The 20,495-nt window shown below is 48.5% G+C and overlaps 1 protein-coding gene across 2 annotated transcripts in view; it reads left to right on the plus strand.

Moving 5' to 3' along the window:
• The first annotated feature begins 405 nt into the window (after positions 1-405).
• The window catches only part of FBXO10 (F-box protein 10), a 65,545-nt gene continuing 45,455 nt past the window's right edge, over positions 406-20,495 (plus strand). For both annotated transcript variants that reach the window (XR_002104684.1, XM_019555136.1), the window contains exons 1-3: positions 406-431; positions 13,537-14,127; positions 16,905-17,762. Coding sequence is in view for 1 of the 2 variants with exons in the window: in XM_019555136.1 (XP_019410681.1) it covers positions 13,543-14,127; positions 16,905-17,762 (1,443 nt within the window). In the remaining variant the exon portion in view is untranslated. The remainder of the gene's footprint in view (positions 432-13,536; positions 14,128-16,904; positions 17,763-20,495) is intronic.

A 20,495-nucleotide genomic window follows, 5' to 3' on the forward strand; every position in this document is an offset into this window, starting at 1 on the left:
CTCCCCGCCCCGTCATGTGACGCGCGCCGGAGCTGCCCAGGGAAAGGCTCTGGCTCTGGCTCTGGCTCGGGGCTGCCTCGCTGTGGCCTGCAGGCTGGGGCGCCGGACGGGAGGAGCGGCGGCCAGGCTCGCTGCCCGCTGGCCGGAGCACCGCCGGGAGCCGGGCAAGGGGCCGCGCCGCGCCGCCCCCCGGAGGGGCCCCTTGCGGTCAGTGGCACGGGCAGCAGGCGAGAGCGCGGCCGCGTGTCCTGCCCTGCCCTGCCCCCGGGCTGGTCTGTTGGGGCTCCGGCGCCTCAGCCTCCGCGCCCGGGGCTTCCCCTGCCCTTCCCGGCAGCCGCCCACGGGTGGGGAGGCTGCTCACAAGGGCTCGCTCCCTCCTTGTTTGCCTGGCGGGGACAAAAAAAGGCAGCCAACCCCCCCCAGCCAAACTTGTGAGTGTAGTGTAACCAGGGCAGCGGGGTTTGGTGCAAAGCTGCTGGGGGCGCGGCGGGGGACAGGCTTTGATCCTGCCGCCTTTGTTTTCTCGCCGTGGCGGTACATCCGTGGAGGTTTTTAAGTCCCTGGTAAACAAAGGCTGGCTGGGATGATCTAGTCGGGGATGGTGCAGCTTTGAGCAGGGGGTTGGACTTGATGTGACCTCCTGAGGTCCCTTCCAGCCCTCATGTCTTCCGAGTCCGAGATTCGAAGTCAAACCAGTTCAGAACGAACTTGGAAAAGCCGAGGGCTGGGAGTTGTGATGAGAATAAAGTTACACAACCTTAGTGCTGTGTGGCTCCAGCCATGGCAAGGTTGCTCTCACCCTGGGGAGGCACCTAGACAATGAGTTGATCAGCAACCATTTTAAGGCATAGCTCAGCGAAGAAAACTATTTGCACAAAGCCGGTTTCTTCTCATGTTCGCTTATAGTAAGAGGGCCCTTGTATTTAGAAATTGTTTGATAGCTAATATATGCACTTAAAAGCGTTCTTTTTGGTTGTCAGGTGTGTTTTCTGTCGTGTTTTGCTCTCAGATGCAGTGTGTGGTTTTTCATTTGTCCATTCAGATATTTGAGTAACAGTGCTCTATTGTTTCTCTGAGTGCTGTTTTGATTTGATGTAGAGAACGGTCATTTAGGTAGTTTATCCAACGTAGAAGAAGTTGGCCTTTGTTCGTGGTTTAAAGATATTTCCGTTTTCTCTACAGTTGCATGCTCATTTCTTTTATTGGGTAGTTTGGGGTTAGAAGTCAGTTGGAAGTATTAGTTGCCCTAATACTTTGCAAATACTCAAATACTCTGCATGCCCAATTTGTAATGGGAAGGGTAGCAAATGTATGGCAAAACTTTTTCTGCTTTCCCCTCACCAACAGTTTGATTTTCATGGAGACAGGGTCCTCCATGGGGGCTTGGTTTCTGCTTTCTTATTGTATTAGAGAGCGCTGACACTGAATACTGTGTACCTCATATAAGGATACGTATGCTAAGCCTCTTGGGTTTGACTTTCAGGTAGAGGTGCATTGATACATCAGTCCCCTATCAGTTTGGCACCAATATAAAGAAAATTGACAGTATCAGCAATGGGTTTTTTTGGCTGATGTGGCCGATAACGTGGCTGATAAATGCCCCGTGCCTGAGTACAGTCACAGCGCAGCACACAGGTGGCCAGGAGCGCAGCCTGGCAGCGTGGAGAGCAGTCGGGTCTGGCTGGTAAGTCTGTGAGGGAAGGGTGCTTGGGGCAAGTGGCAGTGGCAGGGCTGGGAGAGGGAGTTGGGGGGGCTATGACAAATTTTGGGGTCCCTGTAGCCCTCCCAGCGTGGCTGTGTGCAGCCTGGCCCCCCCCCCCGCTGGGAATAGCCTGTTGCCACTCTGGCCCCAGCCCACAATGGCAGCCCACCCTCACCTCATTTGCAGATCCAGGGCCGTATGCCTCCGCATGCCTTCCCGGGGTACGTGCAGTGGCAGGAGCTGCCCCCCTCCCCATGGTCCATGGACAAGCTGCGGCTCTGTCCTGTGCCCTGTCCTAGCTGTGCAGAGCCTGCCCGTGGCGTACCCAGCCCCACTCCCTCACCACAGGGACCTCTATCTGCCCCACTCTCCCCCTTCCCCCCACCCTTTCCCCCACAACAGAGTTACTAGCCACATGCTGCTTTCCAAGCTGCCTGGCTGCATATTGGCAATCAGATCAGTATCGGCCATTATGGCTCATTAAAAATCAGCCATCAGTATCTGCCCAAAAAATCTCATTTGGTGCACCCCAACTTTCAGGTGGATTCAAGACTTTCTTTGTAGTGTCGTAATACTGAGAAATTAGGTCCTCCTTATTCAAGTATAGTCTGGACCATATTTACCTGGCAGGGGAAACGCCATTTATCTGGATCCCTGGAGGCAGTTTTTCTTGAGTGTTCCTGAGGATAACTATTCTTCTGGTGTGGTTTAGTGTCTGCTGAGGTGTTGGGGCTTAATGTTTATTTTATGGAAATGAGAGGCTCCTCCCTGGCTTGCTCCTGCAGCCGTATGGCTGAGGGCAGGCAAAACTTGGGGGCATCTGAACCCCAAGCCTCTGGGCTGGGGTCTGCATATAGGATGCCTGCCAAAAGATATTGGAAATATCTGAAGCCCCTGGTGGGGGTGGAGGATGTTTGCTGGTTGTAGGTTTACTTATGGTTCTGGACTGACTCATGAATTTGGACTTGATTTCGCTGGGAACACGAAAAAATTCTTTAAAAAAAAAAAGTCAGCAATGTTTTTGGGCAGAGTGCCAAAAACACCCACAACCTCAACTTGTAAGATGTTGGCGTGCCAAGGATGGATAATGGGGGAGCCGTGAGGGGCCCAGTCCTTGTTGTGGCAGTGCAGCCCTGGGCTCTTCCCCATCAGCTACCCTGAGGTGTATCCACTGCCAGCAACAAGCCAAGCCAGGGCTCTGCAGACCCTGGTGCAGTTGCTTGCAGCCTCCTGGCTGCCTGCCACAGCCAGTCCAGGCTCTGGGCTGGCCCCTGCCACATGCCATGGAGCCTGGGCCACTTGCAGCAGGCAGTGGTGAGGCTGCAAGCAGCTGTACTGAGGTCTGTGGAGCCCCGGCTCAGCTTGTTGCTGGCAGTAGGTGCATGCATGCCTCAAGATGAACGGCAGGGAGGGGGTTGGGGCGGCGGCACTGCCACAACAAAGGTTGGACCCCTTGTGGCTTCCCCTGCTGTCCACCTGCCAAGCAAAGTTGCCTACCTCTGGTCTGGACTGTATGGGAGGGATGTTTCCTGTGCCTCATGAGGCAGGATGCGTCTGGTGCACCAGGGTGTGGGGAGCAGGGCACTAGCCCTGGGCACTGACTCTGAGGAGGTACCAGAATACTCCCCCTCCCATGTCTTTGCCATGGTAGGGGTAGCTCTGTGCTGCTCTTGCCCAGCCATAGGAGTTGGGCCAAGCAGTGCTGGGCCAAGCAGCTTATCTGGGGGTTAGGGGGAAAGTGGATCCAGCAGAATGGTGCTCCCGGCCTCTCCAGGTAGCCCTTGTCACAGCAGGTGCATCCCCGTACTCATTGTGTATGTATAGGTAGAGTGGGAGCAAATAGGAAATTGGGATTGGATCCCGAGGGTGCCTATACACGTGTTCCAATGTGTTCTAATTGAATCCGCTCTGAGTTTTAATTAGAGCAGACTCAATTAATTGAGTCTGCGCCATATCCTAATTAGAACACTCTAGCATCTCCACAGCATCGTGTATATAAGCTTTCATGAGTTTGAAAATGGCCACTGGGGTGCTTTAACTAACGCTTGTTGAATAACCTTTAGTTAAAAAGTCCTGTGGCCACTTTTAAACATGTGGGGACTTAATACACGTGATGCTGCAGCATTATAATTGGAGTGGCTCTCCAGGAACCAACTGGTCTAACTAAAACGCCCCCTTTCCACACCCCCATCCACGAGCATGTGTATAGGCACCCAAGGAGCCCAGCTGCGGGGCTGCTGTTGCCAAGCCAGAGCAGAGCTGACGCTGCTACAGAAACTCAGAAAGGTTAGCCTTCCCTTTCAGTCCCCCCACTCCCCCCCCCCGGTGCTCAATGAGCTTATTGTGCCACTGCCTCGGGGTGCAGCCAGGCCCCAAGGACACGTATAGCCCAGCTAACCCTGAGGCAGGTCTGCAGGGAGAGAGAGCTGCGAGAGGTTGGAGTCTTCTCTAGCCCTTCTGTGCTAGCTGGATCATGAGCTGTTTCAGACCCTTCGAAGGAACACAGTTATCCTCTGTGCTTGGAGATAGTCTCTCTGCTTCCACGGGGAGCAGTTTGGTTTGTCTCCTGTCCTACCCACTTTCTCTCCCCGTTGTTGCCCAGCCTCCGTTGTTCACTGATGGTTTCCCACCATTCAGGTGTACTGCTAAGAGTCCTCAGTGCCACAACCAGCATGTAATTACCGTACCCACTGATATTGCTGTGCTGCTTTGTACTCTGTCCATCTGATCCATATCATTCACTGTAGTGAACCAGTGCTGGAAGAAGGGGTTGTCTTCCAGAGGGGGACTGATAAAACAGGTCCTGTCTAAGACAGTTTTGTGGCCACTACCGTAGTACCTGAGTATCTCACCTTTAATGCATTAGCCCTCACTGCACCTTTCTGCGGTGGGTAATATTTGCTGTTATTCCCATTAAATTCTCAGTGGCTAAGTGACTTGCCTGGTGTCACACAGGCAGTCTGTGGCAGGGTAAGGAATTGAACCAAGGTTTCTCAAACCTTAGATTAGTTCTCAATCTTCCCCATCCTGAGTTGTTGCCACAAGGAACAGACCATGTCTCTATCTGAATAGGACTTCCTATTGTCCCTGTAGTTTTTGGTCCTCCTCTCTTGTTCTTTCTACTCTGGCTCAACTTGATGGGATGTGTTTTTCTTGGACTTCATTGCTCAAGGACCAGCTTGGGGATGAACCCTTGTCTAGGCCTACCCAGTACTCATGTCATTATTATTAATATGCGTTTATATTATGGAAGCATGCAAGGCCTCCAGTCAGTATGGACCCTTCTTGTGCTATACGTACAATTGTCAGATTCTTTTTTAATCCACCTCTGGAGGAAAAAAAACTTAAGGAGAGCAACTGTCAGTTCTTCCCACTTTCCTACTGTCTCAAATTCTGCAGTTGCTATTTTGACATGAGCATAAAATTGGTTTATCTATGAGCTCTTCGTTCTGGATTCATTACATGTGGCACTTCTGCAGAGACCTGCAATCATTAGTCTGATTCCCTGGATAAGGCCTGCCTTACCCTCCAGTCTGCTGCTGCAAGGGTGTCAGATCTATTCAAGGAGAAAGAAAAGAGCAGAATGTAGGATAACTCTCCTGTGTCAGCATACAAGTTCTGTGAAAGCTATAACCTGCTTCATTGGCCTTGGGGTCACTATCTTCTGAATGGCTCTTACCTGCTCTACCTAGGGTTTGTTATTTCTCTTGTTTATCCAGGTCTGTTGCTCAGGCACTTTCCTGCAAGTGTATCTGTACACATTCCCTTAGGTTCATGGTCAGGGCTGCTGCTGGCTGGATCTTTTCCAGTTTGGTCTGCAGATGGCTGAGATACGCCTGTCACAGCTTGCTTTATGCAGTACTGTCCAAATGCTTCTGCCAGGGTGACATCCATGGGCCTTTGGAATGTAACTGTGGTCCTGTGCAAACCAGAAATCATTCATGGGAACTGAAAACAGCCTGTAGGTTTATGGCAGGCTTTGTACTCCTAACAGCAGAAACTGAACACGTGCCAGCAGAGATCTTGTTCCCCTCTTGGGCAACTCGCCCCACTTGGTCAGTCAGATCTTTAGTGCTGGACAGGGACTGCAGAGCAGCACACACAGAAAGTTTTGTCCTTGCAGAGAGTGTAGAAGCTCTTTTCTCCCATGCCTCTGCCTGTCTGGGAAGTGATAACCGTAGCCTGGACCAGTCCCTGCTGGTGCCGTGAACCCCACCTGTGCCAGTCCTTCACCTCCTCTGACTGCCAGCACCATGCCTTTGGATGCTGGTGAGATCTTGGTGTGAACTGGACATTCAATGAGGAGCTTCTCTCAGCTTCATGTGGTGACAGGCATGCAGTGGGCTTCCTGCCTTGTCACGTGGTTGCCTGCTACAGGGTGGGCTGAGTCAGTTCTTGCAGCATGACTTGCTGCCCCATGGTTGACTTGTGGGAGCACCCTCTTTCTCTGCAGCCAGGATTCTGGAAGTTTTCTCACCTTGCAGTTTCATGACTCTCTGTGGGTTTAATCTTCTCTGATTTATTAGGTCTTTGGCAAAACATCCTGGCCATGCATATGAATGAGAGGTGTGTGGCTGAGGGTACATGTTGGAAGGAAGAATTGTGGTACCAACAGGTGCTTTTTGGTGAATCAAAAGAAGTGAGGGAAGAAAGGAGAGCTCAAAGCTATGGAGAAGACTGCAGTGTAGGAAGGATATGGATGGGAGAAGAAGACCCAGACTGTAAAGGAAAGATGTGTCTCTAGTTTTCCTGTAACAGATTGTGGTACATCAAAGGGGACAGAAGTTGAAGCCAAAGTTGAGTCATGCACCAAGCAGATTTAGAACCCCAGCAGCCTGGGGCTGGCTGCATGGCAAGCAGATGACCCAGTGGATTTTATTGATATTCCTTGAATAATTTATTCAGTTAACGCTTCTGGACAGAGGGTAGCCACATTTTACCATGCTTTGGGCAGACTAACTAGCATTGCTAAGGGGCAGGGCTAATTAGCCCACCCACAGCACTGCATGGAAATGTTTATGATGCTTCTGGTGTAGAAGGCAGCTCATGTAGAGCTGTGTAGCATGTTTGCCACTTCTTCACATAGTCAGTGGCAAAACTTGAATCAACTGCAGTTAAGGCAAAAAAGCTAAGGGAGATGGGTACAACTGGAATAATGGCACGTGCGTTGGAGGGCAGATTTGTAACCCCCAAATTTGAGACTTGAATATCATGAGGATTAACAGAAGCAGGCATTTCTTTTATACCAGCCATTCCCCAGTCATAAAGCGAATGCATGTACAACCTCCAGTATCTGTCAACCAATCACAAGTCACTCATGTCCCTTGTTAGGGGTGCATTATTTTCAAAGCTCTCCCTTCTTAGTCATGCTGAGTTTTGCTGATGGGTACAGATGTCTGAGAGATCTTTTGGAAATGTAGGGCTAGATGGCATCTCCTCCTGTGTCATTTCTGTAGCTTCAATTCACAGTTATGTTTAAAAAACACAGCCTTGAAAAGTTTAACTGCCTTTAAAAAAAAAAACAATTCTGCCCCTCTGCTTGCTTCCAATAATAATAATAATAATTTCATAGATTTCATAGACATCAGGGCTGGAAGGGACCTCGGGAGATTATCGAGTCCAGCCCCCTGCCTAATAATAATAGGCATAGTCCTAAGCCTGCATTCTTAGAAGAAGTGTCATTCAGAACTAGAAATTTTGCAGGAAAAAAGCCAGATTGCTGTAATGAAGCCTTATATGTTGTCAGCAGCAGAAGCCACCAGTGGCTCCCCCTCTTTTATCCCTAGCAGCCCTGAGATACATAAGGCAGAAGTGGTCATTTTCAACTGTGTTCAGCATTCCAACGCATCGATAGTGATTAATTCAACTTAACTGCAAGGACACTGTCAACTTGAAAATTACATTTCCATATGCATGTATTAATTTTGCCTTTGAGTGGCAGCGCCAATGACTCCAGCTTAAAGAGAGGCAGGGGCGGGGGGAGAGAGGAAAGAGTGGAGTCTGTTCCTTACTTTGTTTACACAATGACTTTCCCAGTGCTACATCTGTAGCCCATTTTGCTGTTTTCCCTTGAGAAGTAAGGCTCCCCTGTTGATGTGGGAATTTCACTAAACAAATAAAATCCTTGTACACATTCAACAGTAAGAGCACAAAAACTGGCAGACAGACTCAGGGTGAAATTAGGGCCTGAACCTACTTTTAACTTCATTTTTGAAGCTGAGGAGATAGCACCTTGACAGTGTCCCCTTCAATTTAAGAAAACACAGCCCTGTTTCAGAAAAGCATGTAAGTCACCACTTCATTATTAAGCATGCACTTTCTTAAGCAGAGAGAGATTTAAGAACACACTGTGCTGCCCTGAATCCAGGTCTGCATTTATGGCTGCGAATTGAGTTGACTGGCATGCATGGTGCTGTTTGCCCATGGCTTGACAATTCCCAGATATTTTGGAGGTAGTATAAGTATACGCTGGGAGAATGACCACACAATGGTGGGGAGCTCTTTGGGTTTAGAGCCTCTTGAGTTCTGCCCTCTGCTGGCTGCATGGCACAAGGCAAGTGCCATCTCTACCTCCCCCACTCCTCCCAACCTCTACTGCCTTCAGAAATGTTAAACCATATTATGAGGCAATTTTGACTTAGAACAGGGTTGTCCTACTTCTAAGCCCCTGGGAGGGGCTGCATATGGTGCAGGCTGCACCAGTTGTCCATGGGTCCTAGTGGCCTGTAGCTCACTCCTCCCCCCCTCCCAAAATGCAGCAAGTGCCCACACAGTCTCCACTGTCCTTATCCATGACCCTGTATTCATCCTCAGCTCCTGGTGCCACTTGCCACACTGCCTCATCCCCTGGGGCAGAGGCAGGAAGTAGCAATTGGAGGAGGGGATGAGCCCAGAGACTGGCAGCTGTCCCAGCTACAGTGATGGAAGGGAGCCTAGGGGTTGCAACGTAACTCTTTACGGGCCACTTGTGGCCCACAAGCTACCAGTTGGATAGCCATGACCCAGCATATACTGTTTAGGTAGAAAATATAAAACATGATTCTAAATATTTCATTGGAAATTTAAAAGCTGCTTCACTGGAAACTTGGATGTGTTTGTGCGCAAACGTTCCCTTGAGGTATTTGCGGTATTGCTGTAAGTCACAAGACCCAGCAAATGAGGCAGACAAGAAAGAGAAGTGAGATTTACTCAGCTTGGACAAAGGCAAATAACCCAAGTCATAAAACAAACTTTCCAATGAAAAGTCGTGAACAATAATCCTGATTTCCAGAACTGCAGCTTGGGTTGTCCTCAGTGCTATGAACTTAGAGTTGCCATGCTTCAGACATCACCCCAAGCCAGGCAAATTCTGTAGTCTGAGCAGAACCTGGTTTTCATATTTTAGCATGAGCTCTTTTTCCCCTTGTGAACTGAGATAAATTCCTTCTGGTAGGTAGGTCACTGGAAGGGAGAGTAAATACAGAACCACTTGATATCATGGTTAGCACCACTGACATGAACCACTCAAGCTGCTTGAGGCTGTGTAGTCCATTAGGTCTAGGTTTTGTTCCCCACCCCATCATTGACTTGCTGATATGTCTTTGGACAGGTTACTTATCTTTCTATTCATGTCTATGTCCTTCTGTTCATGTCAGCTTTGGGGCTAGAAGGATTTTCCTTTTCTTGTTTATGCAAAGCTCCTAACAGTGAGCCTCCATCTCAGCTGGGGCCTCCAGGTACTTCTGTCCTACTTATAACTAATAAAACCAGCACTGCATTACTGTGGGCTAAGTGTGGGTAGATGATTCATGATGGATTCACTGGTCAACAGTAAATAACATTTATAGCCTCATAGCTAATATTAAAGTGAGAACTTCTGCTATCCACATTCATGCTGGCTGAGAATACATGTTTGTTGTTTATGTTGGTTTTGTGAGGCTTGGAGTGATGTTGGCTTGGAGTGATGCATTTTGTTTTGCAGTGTAAGATAACAGTGCAGATTGAAGTAAGGCTGGATAAACACAATTCCAACCTGCAAGGGGCTGCAGGGACCCGGACTTGGGGAGAGCCATGTGCATGTGTGCACACATACACATGGCGAGGAATACAGCCCCTGGCAGTGATGGAGAGCCACTCCCCCAGCTGCCTGCAAGTAGGTCTGTGGGTGGTTGGGCAGACTGAGACTTCACAGTGGGGCAGGAGCTGGGCCTGGGGGTGCTGCCCATCCTAGGTGGTGCATGGGGCCCAGGGCCGGGACAGGGAGTGGGACAAAGCCATGGGCAGCTTGTCCATGGGGTGGGGAAGTTTCCTGCTGTTTTGTGCCCTCCTGGGGAGGGGGATATGGTAGAGCATGTGCCCCCCCCCCCCAGATTTGTGCATCGGGTGGGGATGGATGCAGGCTACCCGCTGCAGGCTTGGGCTCCCCGCCCTGCTGCACTGCCCCGGGAGTCCTATGATGGTTGTGCCACCATGGCAAGGCACCCCCTGCCCACCCAGCAGCAGCAGGGAACGTGCAGAGTTGTGCCTCCCACTGCTGCTGGCTGGGCAGGGGGTGCCTTGCCATGGTGGCACAACCGGCATGGGGCTTTCAGGGGAGGGAGCCCTGAGCCTGCGGTGGGCAGCCTACCTCCGCCCTCGAGCTCCCATGCACTCCACTTGGCTCTGCTCCCGCCATGCCATATGGGGTGGGGGGAGAGAAAGGAAGCCCCCCCCTCACCCTGGGCAAAAATAAAAGTGGGTGTCTATGGTTTGAGTGAGTGTCATATGGCTGCCTCTACCTGGGTAGAGAAATTTCAGTTATAGCTTGAACAAGAATGTACCCCAAGACAAGTTCCTCAGAGTTCCTACTGGCTGATCCCTGGATAAGAACGGATCATAACATTTAGAAATGTCTGTTTTATAGGATTATGTTGTTAATTAGAGTCTGTTTCAGTCCAGAGGCAGAGCTCTTCAGGTTGTCCTTCCTCAGATCATAGAATCCAAAACAATGGAATAATGGCTTGGTTTCCAACTGTGAGGCGTGGTTGAGAGGAACCACCATGCCCAGAAAACAAAATCTGAACTGGATACACTGAGCGTCCAGAGAGTCTCCCCTTCCTTTGCCCCAAATAAGAGAAATAAAGACAGACACTTGGGACTTGGTCAACCACTTTCAGCCCTGTTTCTCCTGTGTATGCTCAGTAGGAGTTGCCTCTGTTCCATGGGAATGCTAGCTGGGCATGTAACTGTGCAGCTGCGTTGACAGCCTTTACAGAGGGGTCCCCAGATGTAAAGTTTCTCCACATTCAAAAGCTATAGATGTTCCTGCATAGGGACTGGTTGGGTGACCAGAGAGGGAGCTTCAGTCTTCTCTCTTCAAGCCTGCCCCCCCACCCCTTCATTTAATACAGCTTCCCTGCTTTAGCCAATTAATGTAAGTGGGCAGTCCTGCAGTGCGATGCGGCTGTGTTCTGAAGGAAGCAACTTAGGAAAGCAAGCAACCAAGCACTGTGAAGCTGCACATGTCTTTTCCCTCAATAGTTTTGTATACAAAGGTGTTTCTGCCTACTGGCCTTGCAACTTTATCTTGTGTTCTTCAGGTTATGTCCATTTTGTCTTATGCCTGCCAGTAATAAAGGCCTTTGTTAACAACCAAACTTTACCACAGTCATACACAAACCACTTCTGTTGTCTTGCTTTTAATGATATTTCTGCAGCTTTGTCATTGCCAGTGTGTTTGCACCCAGACACTGATTGGAACTTGCAACCAGAGCTTATCAGACGTCTAAGAAAAAGCATTAATGCACCTACTTCTGTAATACACCATAACCATAACCTTAACAGTAAGGCACAAAAAGCAGCAAGGAGGAAGGGGACCCACCCATCTTTTGTATTGACGGTTTTTCAGGAACTCAAGTAAGGTAGAATAAGGTCGCACTTCGGCACCTAAGTCCACTTAGAGATCTAATACGTGGAATAGAATCTGGCTCGGAGTGAAGAAGTTGTTTGACAATGCACGAGAGAGAATGGATAGCATCTCAGTCCCTCAACTTCAGTGCTTCCTGTGAGACTTGGAAGTTATCAAAAGCTTAGTTTCATCACTCAAATAAGCAGACCTGGCTTCGAGACTAGTTCTTGGTAACAAGGTGCTATTTTGCATCATTGCTTTCCAGAGTAGAAGCTCAGGTTAAACGTAACTAATTTGCTCTCTCCTGGTGAATACACCCCTGGGAAGCCCTGGTCTTTATTTCTCCCTTCGCAGTTTTCTGCTGTGACTTTCTGAAGGCAGATATACTTTGTCATTGGTGATACCAAACTGCTTCCCTTTCTCTGGATATGAAGTTGAGTGCTCTTGCTCCTCTTGTTCGATTTATTCTAAAGCAGGGGAAATTATTATGTTAGTGGGAAATTATATGTTAGTATATTTCCTTTTCCGTTTTTTCCCCATGTCACAGTACTGGAATGAAAAGGGATACTTTTTACCTAGGGAGTTCTGTAGGTGCCAAGATGCATCTGCAGAATCTAATGAGTGTTAAAGGCTCCCAGGCTGAAAATCAGAGCTGTTTATACCAAGGTTTTTAGATCTGCCTGCATGTCACAGGCGTTGCTTACATTATACAAAATCTCAAGAGCCTTCAAGCGTATGGTTAAATAACAAAGTCTTTAATCACCCTGCAAAGTCTCTGCACTACAGAGATAACAAAGACTTGTTCTCGGCTTTTGGAACCCACAGGTGTCCCAAGGTAGCAGGGTAAAAAGAGGTGCCTGTACTTTTTTCTTCAAGAAAAAAATAGAGGACATAAAGGCATCCAGTTTTATATCTATAAAGGACAGAGGACAACAGGACTGTCCTCTGTGATGGCCACCCTAGCCCCCACTGCTTCTCTGGGGCCAGAGCCTGGGCTGCCACCGCTGACTGCCCCAGAGCTAGAGCCAGAGCTGCCAGAAGGTAGGCAGTGGGAGGATGGGGGGTGTTGGGACAGGCAGCTGGGAGGCAGGCTCAAGCACAAGGGCAGGGGGCAAGTGGGGGGTTCAAGTGGCATGGAGGGATAAGTGGTAGGGGGCAGGCACAAGCATGGGGGAGGCAAAAGGGGGAAACAGGGAAGGAGGGCAATGAGCAGGGTTCTGGTCTCTTGCCACCTGCTGCTGCTTTTTTCCACATTGCCTACCACAGTGGTGGGGGAACAGATTTAAGACAAGCCTTCAAAAATTAGCTTCTAGTCATGGAAAATTATAACAGACTTACAGTTTTCCATGTCTAGAGTCTAATTATTGGGAGATCATCTTAAAGGGGTTTTAGATTTGGGTAAATACAGTATTATGATCATTCACAGCAGTTCAGAGAGGGTATAAAAGGTCACCATTCCAAACTGGTTATATTGCTTTCTCATTTTACACTGGTATAATCGGGCATAGGGGGTCACCCCACTCCGGTTCGCTCTGCTGTGCTGGACACCAGCTGTGTTAGTGCCACCCAGCACTGGGGGATGTAGCAGAAAAGGCAGTTCTGAAGGGGCTTACACAAAGGGACATTGATCTCTCTTGCAAGTCGCAAGGGATTTTGAAACTTCAGCTCTCCCTCAGAGTTTCTGCTCTGTTCCACAAGCCAGGCAAGCAGGGTTCAGTTTCCAGAAGAAAGAGGGTTTTTTTGGTTGGGGTTTTTTTTGAGGGGGGTTGGGGAGGCAGCATGGCCTGGGAGAATTGCAGAGTTAACACTGTCAGCCTGTGGGATCAGGGCAGAGCAAATAAGAACAGAACGTGCCATTTCCATCTAGCTTGGCAGAAAGGGAGATGGACACAGGCCCTGCAGAACCATCACAAGCTTGACAATGATGCCTACCTGTTTAACCCCCCTCTTTGTGTCCCACCATCACTAGGTGACAATGGACATCAGTGGTCTCCCAGTGGAGCTGTGGCGTCTGATTTTGTCCTATCTGCATCTTCCTGACCTGGGCCGCTGCAGCATGGTGTGCAGGGCATGGTATGAACTCATTCTTAGCTTAGACAATACACGATGGCGACAGCTGTGTCTGGGCTGCATTGAGTGCAGGCATCCAAACTGGCCCAACCAGCCTGACGTGGAGCCACAGTCTTGGAGAGAAGCCTTCAAACAGCACTACCTAGCCTCAAAAACCTGGTCCAAGAACACCCAAGACCTTGAATCTTCCAACTGTTTCTACTTGTTCCGACGGAAGAAGGATCGCCGTGTCCTCTGTGTAGGGCCTGGGTATGAGTTTGAGAACCTCCGGGTTGCCTTGGCTGCTGCCAACCCCTATGACCGGATTGTGCTGCTGCCTGGGGTGTATGAAGAGCAAAGTGAAATTGTCCTGAAGGTGCCAGTGGAAATCGTGGGGCAGGGGAAGCTGGGGGATGTTGCCCTGCTAGTCAGCGTCGACCAGCACTGCCAAACCACTCGCCTGTGTAATGTAGTGTTTATGCCTGCCTGGTTCACCCCAGTGGTCTACAAGGTGAGTCCAAATGTATTTTGAGGGACTCAAATGCCAGCCCTCCTGGGCAGGGGAATGGGGGCATGTGGTGTTATGTAGGCCCTGTTAGCACACTGCTGTCTGGACTTCGTGGAGGAACCCGAGGAGTCAGAACACTCAGGTTTCCTTTTTGGCTCTGACCTGACTTACTGTTTGACTTTGCATGAGTTGCTGTGGGCCTGATCCCCAAACCCGTGCACAGGCTGAATATTAATTTCCTCTGTGAACCTAGCGGAGCTATTTGAAGAGAGTAAGGAACTGCTTCTTATAGGAAAATCTATGAGAATCTGACCCACAGCCATTTTAAGACTCGGTTTAACTACCGATTAAATGGAAACGTCCCTTTCAGGAGTTATGGGATGTAGTTATTTTTTCAAATTAGTTAATTTTATAGCTTAACTGTAAAATTCTAAGAAGGAAACTACCATGTATATTTTAACAGGAAAACCAGTGGAATGAAAAATAGTAATTAAAAGAAAGAAAGAAAAGCTTCCTGACCAGCTTTTGTTTAAAAACAAGCAAAGGGAGGTTTCACTTTCTCATCACTGCTTCATGATGGCCAGTGCCTTTTGATCTTTTTCTCAGCATGGCCAGTGGAGGCAGATCCATTTCACTTGAGTTGATGGTTAATTTTACTTTCTGGCTCTTACCCAGAAGCAGGATGCTACAGTATTTGGGTGGCAGGCAGTGAATAAAGTTTCCTTCCAAACAAAATTGCTTCTGACTGATGTGAAAGCATCCTCGTAGTATATATTTGATTTTAAGTCTTACAAGAGCTTTTGCTGAACGACTTTCTTTCTCGGAAATGGACTTGATGGGGTCTCGTATAATTTTTTCCATAAAGGAAAGGAAGAAGCAATAAGCATGCAGGGCTTGATTCAGCCATCCCATGCTCAAATACTGTAGTGCCCTTGGGGCTTGTCTACACCATGAAGGTGTGTCCCAGTTGAGCCATTTCTGAGCACACTTGGCATACCCACTCCCACATGCATTCTCTGAACCCAGCGCTGAACCAGTGAAGACCTTTGGGGGCACCTCTCCATCACTGCTGGTGTCATGTCTGTCTCTGGCATGCTTGGGAGAGGCTGCTGGGGATGCTGCCAAAGTGGTTCATGTGTGCTCTTCTGGGTTTGGGGCATGTAGGTGACAGGATGCAGTCTGGGCCATGCCAGGACATGCCACTCTCATGGTGTAGACAAATCCTCTGTTTGTTGATCTTGGCCCTCTCACGCATGTCAGAAAGCACACTTCCAATGTGTGTGGTTCCTGTGCCTCAGAATGTGGAAGCATTAAAATAAATGTGTTGCTGTAAATCATGGCAATTGATGCAAAACAATTCCCATGACTTCAGAGCATCTGTCCCCAGGCCCTGATTTGCCTCCTTTAAGCACTGTCTGTTAGGAGCATACCTCTGGGAATCAAGGGATAATCAAGGAAGAGAAACAAAATAATGACTAAGAAGATTTCCTGTCAAATTAGGTATCGGGCAGGATTCCAGGCAAACTGTTAAGCTTTTCTTAACAGGCCCCTCTGGGTTCTGGTTCACTTCATTGACAGGGCAGGACAGGGAAACTTGTGCTGGTCTTGTAGCTATTCTGGGGACAAGCAGAGAGCTTTGTCATGCCTCTTGTGGTAGAGAAAAACTCTTCTGCTAGTGACATATGTGGTGCTGAGGCTCCCAATAAAACATTGTCTGTGTGGGCTACTGTTAAAATATCTCTTAAGCAGTGGAAAGAACAGCTGCAGGGTGGAAAAAACTGGGATAATTCTGCGTAGAGAAAATGGGCAGGGTGGGGTTTGATAAGTCTTCAGCTACAAAGGCAGCTGTTAGAGACTAGTGATCAAGTGTTCTACATATCTGTGTGCTGAAATTACAGAAAAGGAAATTTAGGTTGGATATTCGAAGGAACTTCTTAACTGTGAAGGGGGTCAGCACTGGAACAGATCACCTTAGAGAGGCCAAGGAGTCTTTGTTCCTGGAAGTTTTTGTGTGCAGGTTGGACAAGCTCCTGTGTGGGACAGTTCAAACAGGGAAGATCCTGCATAGGTTACTGAGATCCCCTCCTGTCCAGTAATTATATGACTGTTACAGACATCAGTGACCCAACACTGCATTCACATGGCACTTGATGTAAGGGGAATAAAACAGGAATTACATTTGTAAGGCTGAGGGTTCCCCTGCAGTGCTGAAGCAGATAGGGAGAGAGCAACATCTGATGCCCTTGCAAAATGTTTGGGCCCTACTGCATGGGTAGATGGCATGTGTTGTGCCTGTGAGCATGTACAGCAGATGCCCCTGGGATATTCTTAAAGACCAGAAGGACCATTAGATCATTCTGTTCTGATCTTCTGAATATTACAGGCCATTAAGCTTTACCAAGCTGCCTGGTGTAAAACTCATTACCTTACATTTGCAGACAGGTAGATGCCTAATGTGCACATCAATAGTTTTGAAAGGGCTCAGAAGAGCAGCACAGATGTTGCTTAGGTCCAGTGATTGCAGCATGTCACCTGGGGAATCTGGTGACCGTGACAGATGGAGCATGCCATGTTAGTTAGAAGTACAAAGCTAACTGATCTCTAGGCTGAGGGTAGAAGCCAACTGGGGTAAATTTTTGTGGGTTTTGTAATCTGTAATCCATGATTTACTACATGTAAAGAGGTAGAACATTTCTGTGGAAAGAGTAGAGGAACCTGCAAGTCTCTCCGGAAATGGTGATTGCGCTGGGTATTTACTTTTTGTTATCACTATTCTCTAGACAACCTCTGGCCACGTCCAGTTTGACAACTGCAACTTCGAGAATGGGCAGTTACAGATCCATGCGCCAGGCACATGCCAGGTGAAGTTCTGCACCTTCAATCAATGCAGCATCAATTTCCACAGCGTGGCCCTCTGCGTCCTTGAGAACTGTGAGTTCATTGGCAGTGAAAATGCCTCTGTGACTGTGGAGGGCTCCCCGACCTCTGATCGGAACTGGGCCTGCAAGCACCTGACCATGCTGGCCAAGTCCCGCTCTGTTCTGTTACAGGCCCCAGATTCCTCACCTTGCAGCAGGTCAAAACATGAAGACTGGGGGGACTCTCCAGTGGGGAATATAAGGACCTGTGAGATTGTGGTAGGTGGGGACCACAGTAACTTACCTCCTGCCTTAAGGACTCAACCAGCGCTTGAACAGACTTGCGAGAAGGAGGCTGAGCTCAATGGGAACCTTTATACAGCCAAGGAGGGGGAAGCCATGACCCTTGACACAGACTCTAGTGATAGCGAGTTGAGCACCGGCAGTGAGAATGAGGGAGACGATCAATCGATGTACAAGCTGTCCTATCAGGCCCATAGCCTGAGTCACATGCTGACCAAAGTTATCTACAGCCGGCCACAAACCAATGGGTTGAATGCTCTCCAGAATGACTTTGAGCTCAAAAGTCTGCAACAGGAGCTGCAAAGAGACAAGGAGGCCCAGTCTCTTGCCAACTCTCTGCAAGGATGCCTCATCCGGCGGTGCCTTTTCAGGGATGGGAAGGGTGGAGTCTTTGTCTGCTCACAAGGGCAAGCCAAAATGGAAGGGAGCATCTTCAGGGACCTGACCTATGCAGTGCGATGCATACAAAGCAGCAAGGTGCTGTAAAGGCTGGTAAAGAGCCCTCTCTTCCCCGACCCCAGCTCCACAAATTTGGCCTTCCCTGGATTTCAATAAGCAGCTGGTTTACCCAGCTGAGCTTAACTAGCACCCCACTTGGTGCCTGTAGGAAAATTGTGGGTGCAAATGGAGGCATTGAGACATTTATCTGGCCTCACCCTTTGGTCAGGTAGTTAGATATCTGAATGCCCTCATTTTTTAAGGAACTTGACTCTCTTTGTGGCCCTGTGGTCAAAAAGCTGCTCAAGCCTGCTGGCTTATCGGGCTTATGTAGTAAGTTAGGTCAAGGGCATATAGAGGCATGATTTGGCCAGCATCCATTTTGGCTGCCTTTGCCCTAGCCTAAATGACCACATGGGCAGTGATAGGCTAACCTGCTCAGACACAGTTCCTTCTTGGTCTCCAGTGATTAGAAGCTGAAGCCTATAGGTTAATATCGCTTTAGCAGCTATGATGTGGAAAAGTGGCCGTATATTCCATGACTGCTAGAGTTCAGAGTGTCTGAGTGTTCGTATCTCTTCAGAAAAGGCCTAGGACAGTGGTGCTTCATCTTCTGGCATTGTGAGCCAGACAAGTGGTGCAGGGTCAGTCCATGGGCCAGATATCATGGGCAGGATCAGTCTATGGTTCTGATCTAGCGTGGAGTCAGCATATGGATTCAGTCTGTGGACGCAGTCTGGCATGCTGATCAAGTCCCTCACGCTGGGTCTGGCTGTGGAATGACCTGCTTGCTGGCCCACCCCTGAGTATCTGAACTGGCTGTAGAACTGCCCCGCAGGGCTGTCATCTGGCCTGCAGGGCTCTTTCTAAGGTCCAGAAATTTGGCAGGGGGGACGATGGTTACAGCATTAGTTGCTGTTATTCTGGAAGTTGCAGCAATTAATGCTGTCCCAGCTCCCCTGCCACCAAATTTATGGATCCACGGTGCTTCCCAGTATTGGGCCCATGGGGCAGAGGTTGAGCACCACTGGCTTAGGGAATGAAACTGGGGAAAAGGACATTTTGGGCTATCAGGAAAAACATCCTGACAGTGATATCTCTCTAGTGGAGTGGCACTGGCATAAAACTGGCATCAAGGAGAGGGGAATGAAGCCCAGCATCTCTATTGCAGACCAGCTGTGTAAGATTTATGGTACCCTTAATTATTCATGTCCTTGCTTTCAGGCTGTTGGTTCTGTCACTGCTATGCTAGGTAAGTACACTGCTTGCTTAGCAACAGACTGTTTGTTTTTTTCCAAATGAAATATTTGGTTTTGGAATTTGCTCTGGTAGTTGTGAGTTACTGGATGGCTCAGTTGTTCAACCCAAAGTTGGCCCAGAGTTAGATTCAAAATGTCATGGACTTGAGCACAATAAAAAACCCTCTGAAACAAAAGCAGTGCTTATCTCTGCAGCAGGGTGCAAGAATGTTTGTGAGGCCTCACAGCTTCTGTAATGAAGAGGAGGGCTCTGCAGACACTGGGCTGGAGGCAGAAGTTACATTGCCGATACCATGTTCTGTGAAACATTTGTTTCTTTGGCATAAGGATGTGGAAAAGGCACATGAACTTAGCTCTTGCATGCTGATTGGCTCTGCAAGCAAGCAAGATGCAAGGTGGGAGCTTATTTATCATTTGTTGCGTAGTTATTCTTCCTAGATGGAATGATTTGCAACTGCATCCTGCAGTGCTGCCCTCCTCCTCCTATTCAGGGTTGATAATCCATCCATCCTCATTGTTGCTTCCAAAAGAAGTAGAAAAAGGAATGGGGAAAGCAATTGTTAGCTGGCTTTGAAGCAAAAAGCTAATGATGGTGCCTGCAATAATTTATTATCACTTATTTATTGAACTACTATGATATCTGGAATCCTCAGGGATAGGCCAGGGCCCTCCTACACTAGACACTGTGCAAACAAGGAATCAAAAAGGCATCCTAATCAGGATAAAGTAATCACACAGATTACAAATGGGAAGAATTTTTATGTCACAGAAAGACATAGCATTTGTCCTGGGATAAACAATTTTACCCTGGGTCAAAATGCAGTTGTTCAGACATCCGTGTCCATTGTCCCAGGATAAATCCTAAAAAGTTTCACAGGATAAGAAGTACTAACAGTTTATCCCAGGGCATCTCAAAGTGTGCCTGAACTGTCATCTCAGAATCTCATTGTTGAATCAATAGCAGAAAAGTGGCAGTGCATTCAGCTGCTTGCTAAACCTTGGTTAGGGGGGCAGTGTGCATACATGCTAATCCTGGAATATTTCTGTTCCAGGACAAACACAGGTAGAATTTTTCTAGGAACTAATGCAGCATCTGTTCCTACCCTTAGGCCTTCCCCAGCCAGGACAGGAATATCCTCTGCCTCATCCTGTTTTAACATTGTATACATTAATCCTCCCATTACTTGATGCTTGCTGTATAACAGTGCTAACATACGGGAGAGTTTCTCTTATCAGAAACAAGCTTGCTTGTACCTGCAGAGAATGTGCTTTCAGAGCCTTGTCCAAAGCCCATCAAAGCTAAGGAAGACTTTCCATTGACTTTGGCAGCCTTTGGCCCAGATTCATAGTTTCATAGTAGCGAGGGTCAGGAGAGACCTGAACAGATCATCTAGCCTGACCCCCTGCCACAGGCAGGAATGAATGCTGAGTTCACAAGACCCCAGACAGGTGATCATCCAGCCTCCTCTTGAATTTGCCCAAAGTAGGGGCAAGGACCACTTCCCTGGGAAGG

Source organism: Crocodylus porosus, unplaced genomic scaffold (genome assembly GCF_001723895.1).
Source record: "Crocodylus porosus isolate Cpor-Errol unplaced genomic scaffold, CroPor_comp1, whole genome shotgun sequence".
Lineage (NCBI taxonomy): Eukaryota > Metazoa > Chordata > Crocodylia > Crocodylidae > Crocodylus > Crocodylus porosus.